Source organism: Erithacus rubecula (assembly GCF_903797595.1).
Source record: "Erithacus rubecula genome assembly, chromosome: 8".
NCBI classification, from domain to species: Eukaryota; Metazoa; Chordata; class Aves; order Passeriformes; family Muscicapidae; genus Erithacus; species Erithacus rubecula.
Window position 1 is genome coordinate 11926746 of NC_136659.1, and position 12490 is coordinate 11939235.

Genomic DNA, 12490 nt, shown 5'->3' on the forward strand with positions numbered 1-12490 from the left:
TTTGTTTTTCCCTAGAAAAGAAGTGACATGCTGCATACCTTTGCCTGAAACCAAATTTTAAAGTAACAAAGCAACTTAGACATTTCCAAACTCTATTACACTATTAAATCAGTAAAGCCTTTTGGACCTCAATCTACTCTGCCTTCCTTTCCCCTCAAGCATGATAACACTCTCTTCTCAATTCTCAGTTGGTATTGTCTAAGTGCAAATAACTGACTTTCTGCTACCCAGAAGAACAGCAGCTATTTACATTGGAGAACATAATAATCACCTACCTAAAATAACAAGTATGTGAAGAGAAGGCAGAAAGGCCAGAACTAAACCCCAAGTCAGCAACATGCATGGTTTTCCACAACTAGAGGGCAGACTAATATCACTGGAAAGTACCAAACACAGTCCTGCAACTTCTGCAACTCCACACCAAATCCATTTCATTTTTTCCCAGGTCAAGAATTTCTTGATTTGGCTTTCAGTGTGAACTAAAGTCCCCCCCTTAACACATACTTTCAAACCCACAATGCTGACACACTTCTGCACTGCCTCAAGTGCATGATGAGAATGACTTGGAAATAGGACAGTGCATGAGCTCTGTGACAGAAACAAGAGCTCCCTCCAGCAGCCCATTACCCAGACCTGCACACCCCTCCCATGACCAACCTGCACAAGCACTGCTGTGCCTCTCTCATTCAAGGGTGCACTTGGCTTTGGAACAGACAAGACCCCCAGAAAATCCCAAACAACCCTTACAATGCCACACAAGGGTCCTTACCACTTTATTGTGCTTCTAAGGTTAGGCTGACTGACAGTGCTGTCATCTATAAATATTGTTGAGCATGAGCTGTATTTTTTTGTAAGCTGCCCAGGAGAAACCTTGGGAAAAAAAAAAAAAAAAAGGAAAAAAGAAGAAAAGACTGAAATACATTCAAGAAGTGCAATTCTGTAAGTTTTTGTTTAGCACACTGAATACTGGCTTTACACCTCTGGTTGCTGCACAGGAGGTCCCTGTGGATGGTTGCTGCTGCAATGTCAGCTACCCTGTAGTAGTTCCTTTGGTAGTACTACCTTTGTAGTAGCTCCTTCCATCTAGTTCCTTTGTGTAAGACACATTTATAAACCATCCCTCATAATACATAACATGATTTTAGATAATTTACAGCAGAAATAACTGAGCTAAAGCAGCAAGTCCTAAAGCTAAAGCAGCAAGTCCTGATTTTCTCACTTCTTTCCCATTCCATTCTTGTCAGTTTCTGTCCCAGTCCTCCTTCTCTGTGATGTATTCCACTAGATTTCCCTGTGACTCCATAATCATCATTTCCTGACATGGCTCCTTTCACACATGTTCTTTTTAGCATCTGGAAACAGAGTACTGCTATTACCCTTTCTTTTCCTATTATTATTTAGAGCTAACAATATGCTCCATCATCCATCCTAATCCTGTCCATCCTGTACTGTAAGAAATATTCCAATATAACCCTACCCAGGCTTCCCTGAGCATTTTCAGAGAATGCCTTGCACAAGACGTAAGAACATAATTGAGGGAGAAATTTTAATCAAACAACTCAAGATTCATTAATTTTGACCAGAATTTTTCAAAATGCCTTGTCTAAAACTTGAAAGTCTTCCATATGAAAATACTGACACTCTTCAAAACTCAATAGCTGCCTGGGAATATCTCCCATTCCAGCTGAAGTTTGCCAGCAAAAACACTGCAATCACACTTCACCTTGGTACTGGCAGACCAAAGCTAGAATTTTAACAAAAAAAAAAAAAAGAGAAAAAAGGGAAAATCATCACCTACACTCCTTGCATAATCATGCAAAATAAGAGACTTGAAATACTATTAACTAACCAGTACTTTATGAGCAGACACTTTTGATATTTTTAAACTTTATGTTACTAACTTCCATTCTTACCTTTACTAGTCAATGACTTTTTATCCACTTATTAATGACATTGCATCTTTTTTGTTTCGGCTGTTTTTTTGGTAAGTTTCACCTTTCTAAGGAGGATTTGGAACACATGTAAGACTATATACCTACAACTACTACAGCTGTTTCTTTGAATCTTTGGCCCATATCCTAATGTTATTTACATAGAATCCAGTTTACTTACATGATTTATATGGTTACTCTTCCTCTTCTCTCGCACTAGAAAGAAGGAAAAAGAATGTGAGCTGAAAGGTTTCCCAATTTACATTCAATAAAGTCATTCTATTAACCTAATTTTCATAAGTATGAGAGTATGAAAAGTTTCAAATTTTACTTCAGGTGTCTGGAAAAGTAGTTTGAGGAAAAATATCAAGTTTTATCAAGCTAGTAAGCTACATATTCCTGTCTACCCATATGTACATTTAGGAACAACTACTTCCCATCATACTAAAGGGAAAAATGTCTCAGCTTTGAAAAGATGCTGTGTATTATGAAAAACAGGATGATTTCAGATAGTTCAAACAGACAAATGTCCAACATCCAAGAGCAAGCAGGAGCAAAACCAGCACACCTTGAGCCTGCCAAAGGCACACAAGGTGGAAGTGAGGTGCCCAGCATTATTAATGTGTTCTCTCTCTTCCTATTAGACAGTAGAAGGTAAAAGGGTATTTCACTATACAAAAGATGCTAGCACAAGCTGTGCATCCATTTATCATATAACTGCAACCATGTCATTTGATCATTTTGAACTGTGTTAGTCTTTCAAAAGAGACTGCAAGGTTAAACTTCCAGCTGTGACAGCAGCAATACAGCAGTGTGCTAGGGAGAGCTGAGAGCTGCATACATGCACAAGGTACACAAATGTGACAGCATGGACAGGCACCTCTCCTAAGTTCTAACCTCAGATCATTGCCACTCTTCAGCAGGACATTCTCTTACATAATTAGAAAAACTGATAAGTGGAAAAGATTATCCACATTTTAAGTATCTTTTTGCATAAATCAAAACTCTTAATCCTGATAACGTTTTACTGAGAGAGAACTTATGGATATTAATTCCACTAATTCTCTGGAACTAAAGAAGAACAAGGGAAATTAGAAAATAAATTATTCTGCAACTTCTCCATAAAAATTAATTAATTTAATACAAACTTCAGAGAAGCCTTTTTCTACACAAACACAACTCTACACCATTCAATGCATTTCATTTGAAGGAAACCAAATGACATTTAAAAGCAATGCTACCCCCAACAAGCCTGTTGATGCAGTTTGAACATTTTCTGCAGCAAGGCTGGAAGGCTGCACAGTGAGAGTGTTCATGGACTCAGTGTGTGAGCTGCACCTTCAGCACTGCTCATCTCAGAGGAGTCTGAAATGAGCAGGTCACACCCTCTGGCTGTTTGAAGACTGACCTTAGATGCCCCAAAAAAAGAAACCTTTACATTTCCTTGGAATCATCTCTTCTGGAGAACCAGGCTAGTGCTTGTTCCCTCTGCTCAGAGATTATCTGAGCACTGCAAAGTTGATACAACTGACAATTCTACCACTTGCCACAAGACTGAATAGCAGGACACCAACTGACAGACCTGCCAAAATAATTATTTTCTGTGCAAAACTTTGCCAAGTTAAAAGACACACTGCAGCTTTCCATCAACACATCCAACCTCAAGAGTACCACTTTCTTAGCAAAACAGTGCTTCAAACAAGAACCAGCTATAAAAGAATCAAAAGCATTTTAAAAATATTATCTTAAACTTTTTTTTTAGTTGCAACTTCAAAATGTCCTGTTGTCAGAATTTGCTTTTATTTGTGCAATATAGAAATGCCTCCATTTTTAACAGCTTTTTGGAATGCACAAGCTATAGCAATTGTTTCAAAATTGAGTTACTATGTGAACACAGGATCTGCAAAGAAATTGAAAATTGAGTTATTACCTAAATACAGGATCTGCAAAGAAACTGAAAATCCCAATACATCTATATAATTAAAATCAGGATTGGAGAATATTTTCCTCTGAAACTCTTCAAACAGTTTAAAACAACATATTCAAAAGCAACTAATACAGACTAATGGCTTAGTCTTATTATTTATTACAGAAAATGTAATATTTTTAAACTACAGTTGTTTTTTTTTTTTACTTTAAAACAATTTTTGAAACAGTCCTTGGTCATTAAAAAACCCACCATTCCTTGAAACTTGAATTACACTAATGAAGACAGCCTTGATCCTTCAGACTACTAGGATCTGCACTCTGAAGTCTGATACTTCAGCATTTTAAACATCAAGTGATTTTAAGTGTTAAGTAAAATAGTCTGCAAACACATTTCTGTGTAAATACATAAATTACTAATCCCTGTGCTTTGAAAGAATTGAAATACTGTTCTTGAGCTGTTACTTTTGGTTATTTTTCCAATTTTTTCCTGGTTTTTTGTTAAATTGGAAAAAACCTTAGCTTACCATCTGTTTGTGACTTGCTCAGGAAAATTGTGCTTGCTCTGGGATGATCAGATGGATTAGATTCCAAGGCTAAATCTGAAATAGGAAGGACAAAAGGAGATACTTATAACAGAAGACAACTGCAACAATTCCCACCCAGCCTCAAATTGCTCAAGCACAGTGATGGAAACAAGATGAAACCCACATAGAATGGGCTGTCTCTGTGAAACAAAACCATACTTCTGCCAAGATGAATAAAAATTCTACATTTTTCCCTGTGAGAAAAAAAACTGGGCAGAGAGATCTAAAAAAAACCCATTTATCTTCAGAAGTCAATCAGTGTCCCTGCATGTTAGGGTAGCTGGGTGTGGGGCGTGTGCTCAGTAGAGAGCAGAAAGCTAGAACTTTATCAAGAGAATAATTTAAAAAAAACATACCAAAACAACAAAAATTATCACTGCTGATCTTTTTCTCTATGCTTTATGTACCAAATACAGTAGGAAACAATCCCTGTGGTCTTATAAAAGTACCTAATAAGTAACATTTACAGTGCTGATAAATATCAAAACATGGAGCTTACACTATTCAGTTTTTTTGGAATTTCAAATAAAACCATGAAAAGCTAAAATAATTATTGAAGAACAAAATGACTGCTTTAATCCTTGCCACAACAGAGCAGTGATGGCATTAGAAGAGGATATATTACTCCCTTAGATTAAGATGGAAGTAATCACAAAAGTTTGTTGAAGCTGTGACCATCATGATGAAATTCTGAGATGCCTGAGCTTTGACAAAAGAAACAGCTGTTCTGAGGAAGTCATATTACAGACACAGTGACTTGATGTGAACACAAGAACAGAATAATCTAGGACTGTGATCCTCTGAGTCCTGGAAAGAGCAATTTTGCATCCATTTACAGTTGTTCTTATGGCATGCCTGCCACACAAGCACACATACTCGTGCATGAGCACTTGCACTTTTAAGTGTTCAAGGTGGGACACCCACAGCTGCCACACCCCTAAAAAGCAAAGCCAGCTAAGAATCACCATCAACTTTTAATTAAAAAACCCATATGCACCCAACTAATAGAACTCTGCCAAACCACAAACTGCCTGGGTGCTGAAATTGTGTGAATGTTTGTGCTACTGCACCTCCCCGTGACACAGCCACATGCTGTTCCCCATGCATCAGCAAGGGAACATAACTGCAGAAGTACACGAGTCCCCAAAACCTCTCAGTACAGATTCCCACTGGTGCACAACACTGCTCTCCAGACCTCCATGCTTTCCAAGCACTGGGCTGGACCACTCTGCTGATCTCAGTCCAACCATGTGGCTCTGGCACTGGCTGGATGTGGACCACTGTAATCCTGAACTTCTACTGTTCAAGTGATGTAGCCAACATCCATTTAGGAACACCAAGGCTGTTCAAAGGAAATTCCCCCCTCCTCTCAAAAAGACCAGAGTCAGCCATGAAAGCAGACCATCTTGGGGAGATTTAAAAAGCTAATTTACAAAACCAGTATTGCTATTGTCACCTTACTGTGCTCATTCACAGCACACAGTGAACAGGTACCTGAGTTTATTCAAGCAGTTAAAATGTAAGAAGTCCTGGCTTAGATGCCCTAGAGTGGAATTTGCCTCACAGCTCATACCTCCAGTATTTCTGATACACAGCTGATTCTCTGAAAAAATAAAAAATCCAGCATGAAATAGCATGCCATACTGCCATATTTTAAGTACCATTTATAATATCTTAACAAAATAGTATAACTTGTATAAAACTTGTGGACAAGTCTGACAAGTTTTTAACATTAATTTAACAAAAGAACATTTAAGAGACAGTATACAGCTTTTAATGCTAGCACTGCATTAACAAACAAACACAACACAAACAGTGATTCAGAAGTGGAAGTATTTTGCCAGCCCACAAGTAACTGAAGTATCAGCAACAGGCTGAACAAGACTGAAATATGCAGACTTAAAATACAGATTATTATCAGCAAGTTATGATGCAAACAGAGCAAACAACTTAGAACTTATTTACAGTTCAGCAGCAACTTTTAGAATAACTGGGTAAATCAGGTTAGAACGGATCTCAGGTCTCCAGTTCAACCTCTTTCTGAAAACAGAATCAGCTTTCAGTAGAACATGAGGCTGCTTTATTTAGGAGCTGAGCCTTGAAAACTTCCAGTGAGGGTCCACAGAGCCTAAATCACCTTTCCCATTAGGGGGACTAATGTCTACAGGGCTATGAGACTAACTGTGGAATGGTAAGGGAAGAGCTTGTAGGATTGTACAAGTCTTGGGCCATATTTAGGGAAAAGAGCAAGGGGAGGAAAAAGCACAGGAAAACTGAAGGAAAAGGGCTACTGAAGTCAGTAGCTGCTAACACAGGACTCCGTGTTTCTCCCTGCTGAATTTCATAGGGTTGGTGTCAGCCCAGTGCTGACCAGGTCCCTCTGAATAAGCAGCCTCCAGCACATTGACTGTTGGCTGTCATCTGCAATTTGGGCATCCTCCACTACCTCCTTCAGGTCACTGAAAATCGTTAAACAAGACAGATGCTTTTTTTCCCAGGCAAAAGACAGTACAGGATAACACCCATCCTCCCTCACCTCATTAAAAAAATACACTACTGTCTTGACATCTCGATGGTTTTGATTTACTTTGAAACCATGTGACTTGTTAATGCTCACTTCTTACATTGTTTCTGCCTCCTCTTGTGCTCTGCCAGTCCCTATATCCATTCCTCTTACAGGTTAGGACTACAAGCACAAGAGTGAATATAACCAACTTTCATCCCAGACAAGAAGTGCCAGGAATGTCTTCTATTCATTCCAGGCAAGAAGATCCACAGCACTGCAGCATGCACTGAGTGACACAAAATTGACAAGAGACTGCAAAGAAAGATGCATCTAACAGACAACCTCTCTGCAGCTCTCCCCTTACAAGCTGCCTCCCTTATAACCATCCTGCCTGTGCCATCTTCCTTGGACAATGCTTTTTTCTAAGCAAATGGAAAAAGTACTCACATGATTTTCTTGACCTAAACTGCCAGTGTTGCTCATGAAACACCAAAAAGCAACAGCAATACAGCTGATGAGGAAACACAAGGCAAGATACAGATAAGGGCAAAAGCAGAGGTATAATGTAAAGGGAAACAGCAAAAGAAAAGGCAGAGAAAGATATAAATCTGTCTGCAAACAATTCAGCTCACATCCAAGCACAACTCCTAACACTTCATCCTGGGAGCACTCATGAGTCCAAAGCCAAGATACTAGACCTGAAAATAAGGGTAAGTCTTGAGTAGGAGCTGCATCAGAAGTTGTATGAGAGAAAACCCATGCTTCACAGAAAGCTAACATGGATAAATAGGAATAATAGTAATTGAAACATGCAGAAACAAGAATGAGAGAAATGAGAGGAGCAACAGGATGATATAAAAAGCAAGAAAACAGCTCCAGAACATTTTTGTTCTAGAGGCTATCAACTCAAGAGAAATCAAAACTCTCACACTTGTGAAAAATAGGTGAGAGGGAAGATTCCCACCAGAAACCAGGTCTAAGAGAACAGGACAATAATGATGCTAGAAGGCCCCTTCACCTGTCTGAGAACAGTGTGTTAAGAACAACCTTCCCCCTTATTTCTCTCAGAGCTATTTACTCATGTGTTCCCCCTTTGAGGAAACCCTCACTTGCACTTCAGACAATCTCAGCCACCTCTGCTGCTGCTGTGTGCACACACTCCCCCACAGGGCAGATCACAACAATTTTAAAAGCAATCTTCTGCCCTAGCTCAAGATCTTACATCCTTATAACACAAAATCCACATGAAGACTTTACTTTTATGCATGCCATGTAAGAATGTGTGTAGGTTTTAGGAATTTATAATGCTAGCTACTTATCTATGGTTTACACACCTCCACGGGTGACTTCCAATTATTACAAACACATTTCACACATTGCATCGTGCTACATGTATTATCCTGTGAATAAAGCTGACAGTCAAAGATGCCACTAAGTAGCAGCTCTTTGATAATTTCACTTCAGAACAATAAATTCATGCATTTCCTTCAACAGTTTTAGCCCCATCCTTTGCTTTATTAGACAGCAGTAACATTTCAATACAGCACATATTTAAAACATCACATGATACATTCATCTCTTTGCTGTAAATTGCATTTTGTCATTTGCTCAATGATTTACTAGCTGTGACTAATGCTTGAGTTACCCTTATATTTCATTACCTTATGCTGTAAAGATGCAAGCCACTTAACACTCCCAGTAAAGATGTAAAAATTATAACAAATTAGATGAGCAAATCTGCCAATCCATTTCAGAGAGTCTGTCATTCCTAGCAATAATTTAATATAAAATTATTTCTCCTTCAAATTATGTTATTCTAATTATTTTCCCAAAACTTTTTAGGAAACTTACAACTCTGGTTTCCAAATTTAACCTGCTTTGTTTATTCATCCCAGCCACTCCAAATGCACCACACAGCCCAGCATATAGAGGTTGCTTTCCATTTGCAACTCTCATTGTTGAAAGATTGTTAAAAAATTATTTCTAAATACTGTGAATTTACACAATAGACACAGAATGATGTTTTAAAGGTATTTAAAAGCTGTCAGTTAACCTTTATGGCATTACTACAGAAACAGTTATATCATTACCCATACCCAGCACTAAGTACACACTGATGTTTCAGAAGGATGCAGAAACTACTTCAATACACAAGCTGTCTTAATTAGAAAGGAATTATTTGCTCTTTTACACCACACTCCAGGACTGGGCTGCAGAAACTGCTACAGTAAACATTATAAATTTACTACTAAAATCAGAAGAATTTAAAAAGCAGAAGTGCAGAATATATATTAAATACTAGAGACTACCTAGGGTTTAAGTAATTTATTAATTTCTGTGGCTTAAAAAAAAAAATCAATACCGTATTAACACGTGTTCTTTCATTTCCCAAAGTGCAGGAGGATCCACACCACTCTCTACAGCCTGCACAGGACATCCCAGCATGACCCTATTGCATCCCATTCACAGCTCCTGCTGGGGAAACATGGCCAAGAGATCTGTTCCACACAACACAACACCCACCCCTTCTGGGACCAAACAGAGCCCAGGAGGCTTCCACACACTTCCTGATGTACCTGCCAGGGTTATGAGCACTTCCACAGATTTAAGCCAAGGCAGGGTATCAAGAATGCCCTAAATTCCACAGCAAAAGCAGGCCAAGTTAAAACACTGGTAAACAAGATACCTCTAAGATTTTCTTTGAAGGCAAACAGTAGCTCTCAAGCCAGACTGTGGAAGTAACTAACATTTTGTTAGGGATGTGTACCTGGATTGCATTTAATTCAGGACCATTTAAAGGACAAGGAGAAAGCACTAGTTCTATGCTGTCACTTTTTATTCCCCACATCATCCTTCACATATGACACAATTCACTATCACCAGAGCCTAAAGCTGAAGTCCACACCTCTAATTTTCTACCTGATAAGCCAAAACAAAACAAACCAAAACATACCACCAAACCAAACAAACAAAAAGAAAATTCTGGTACCCATTATAAGAGCAACCAAATTTTAGAATTTTAGGTCAATGCTGACACAGCAAGCATAAGGAAAGCCTTCCATAACAGCTCCTCACAAGTTCTCTGCCTTACTTCCAAGCCATGGTTCAGAAAGCTTAACAGGTGAGTGCCAGGAATTTGTCTGCAGGTGACCAAAGCAAGACACACTGCAGTGTCTGCTGGTGTCACATGCCACCTGATGGACTGGCACAGGGAACATTTTTCACCTTTTCCAATTGCTCACATTTGCAAACTTCAAATGAAGCCTAAACCTTACCTGCAGTTTGTTCCGTAAAAGAAAAATAACCATCCATGTAATAAAACATGTCCAAGGACTTTACAGAAAAACTTTTTTAAGTCTTTGAAAGATACTGGCATTCAGCAGCTTATTATCTGGGCCTGACTGGCACATTTCATAACAAGCCAGTGTCAGTTTTCACACTGGAACAACACCAACAATGTTTGATTACTGCAATGATTCGAGACCCTTTCAGAACTCCACACAGAAGCAAAGCTGTGCTATCAAACACTGCAGAATGCTACCTGGCTGATGGGGATTTTTGTGTAAACTGTTAAGGCAATCCTGATATTCACATCACCTGCAAGGAGGATCTTCAATATTATTCATTTGGCTTTACTACACATTTAAATAAATAGCACCAAGGTTTTTTTAAAGTCAGTATCATCCTCACTTATCTCCTGAAATAAAAACATTCAGAGTTTTCTTCTGAAAACATTGTTTTTCTAGTGAGTGAAAGAAAAGTGCACATTCAAACTGTACATGTAACAAAGGAAAAAATAGCCTTAAAATCTCAAAATAAGCTTGCTGGCAATGATCTACAGATTTAAGGTCTGGATTCTTAATGTTTAGTAGAATTTTTCTCCTGCCTCCCACAGTAACTTCTTCCTTCTCCCTGTATGTGGAAGAAACATGGTTAGAAATGTTAATTTAATGTGCAATATGAATCTGGGAGGAGTAGGGTTTTGTGTTTTGTTGGCAGTGCAAAAGTTCATTCCCCTGTTAGTCAGCTTTTTGGTATGACCTCACCAAAATGATCACACTTGAGAGAACACATAACTGTAGACACAGAACTTCTGTTGTTCTACAACATCTACCCTGAAAGGTAGGAGGGAAAACAGCAAATCTCCTAAAGAAAGCCAGCAGAGGATAAGGATGCTACAGGTAAGTCACACAGATCCAGTTTAAAAAAAAAAAAAAAAAAAAAAAAAATTAAAATTAATTCAGTTTCCTTAGTTCTGTAAGTTTCATCAAATCCCTCTGATTACGTATTTCCTTTCAATATCTGTTATGCTGAAAGCCTGGAGAAACACACCAGAAACACCAATCAGTCTCCCTCCACATGAGCTTAATGCACATATGTTCCATAACAACTAATCTTAAAAACCTAAGGTTTACTTGTTTGCTGCCAAAGTCTCCAAGACTTACTGAAGAGAAAAAAGGAGAAAGGCTTTTTTAGTTGCCAGCAGCATCCAAGCATAAGAACAGAAATACAAATACTGCAGTGATGAATTATTTCTTTCCAGTTCCTAAATCTGTAGACCAATTTCATTGCTACTTCTGGATGACTTTGTGATTCACTCATTTCCACTACAGGTACTTCACAGATTGTTTCTAGAGGCCATGGCATCAACCTTCTTAACACAACAACATGGAAGGTGTTTCAGGCTTACAGAAAATTCAATATTTTATATTTGTCAAGATCACAAACTATCTGGAACTGCTACAAATACCTTTGTGATTAATATCTAGTCAGTTTTTGGAAAGGGATATTGACATTTATGGGGAACTAAGACTAAGTCTAAGCCAGGTGAAAAACTCAGTGACTACAAGGAAAAAGGAGAGGGAACACTAAAAAAAAGCACCAGAGCATCACTTGGTTTTTAGCTCTGGCTTCATGTTTGTCAAAAAAGACAATTGTATTTGTCAACCTATGCAACTACAGATCTCCAAAAGAAAGGCACAAAAACCAACACAAGATGGTTAAACCTCTCCTGTGATGAAAACTGCTGGCATCAAAAAGCTGATTCTTTGCACCAAAGTGCTTTAACTTAACTAACATTTTAACTAGGATTAAAAAAAACCTGAACAAAAAAACCCTGAACTAAAAAAGAAACCAGGAAAAAACCTCCACCCACATGCCTGAAATAAGCTGAAATTATATAAGAGGAACAAATGAACAGTATTTAGACCTTCTGCAACAAGGTTTACAGACAAGCTGTTAGAGACAACCAGATCACAGACTATCAATACATCCAAATATCTGTTCAACACTGTTTAATAACTGCAGCATGCAGGCAACCTGAAGCTTTCAAGAGTTACTCTAGGCACTAGCCAGGTAAACCTCACTTACTACATCCCTATTAACTCTCCTCTTCAAAGTCCCCTTCCATTTGCTTTGCTATCTAACCTGTGTGTGATGCTCACATCCCACCCAGCTCCTCTCCTGATCCCATTTGCTGTTCCCTCTTATTCCTGATGGTTTTTTCCCTTGTCATTCTCCATCCCCCAGTTATTCAGGTA

General features: G+C 38.5%; 2 protein-coding genes across 3 annotated transcripts in view; both read right to left on the reverse strand.

The window, feature by feature from the left end:
• The window catches only part of FASTKD2 (FAST kinase domains 2), a 271660-nt gene that overhangs the window by 17220 nt on the left and 241950 nt on the right, over positions 1-12490 (reverse strand). The gene's annotated exons all lie outside the window — the stretch shown is intronic.
• The window catches only part of CCNYL1 (cyclin Y like 1), a 32681-nt gene that overhangs the window by 16196 nt on the left and 3995 nt on the right, over positions 1-12490 (reverse strand). Inside the window, exons 2-4 of the mRNA XM_079311527.1 lie at positions 4385-4459; positions 2113-2147; positions 770-870 (exon numbers count right to left, since the gene is read on the reverse strand). Coding sequence (XP_079167653.1) covers positions 770-870; positions 2113-2147; positions 4385-4459 — 211 coding nt within the window. The remainder of the gene's footprint in view (positions 1-769; positions 871-2112; positions 2148-4384; positions 4460-12490) is intronic.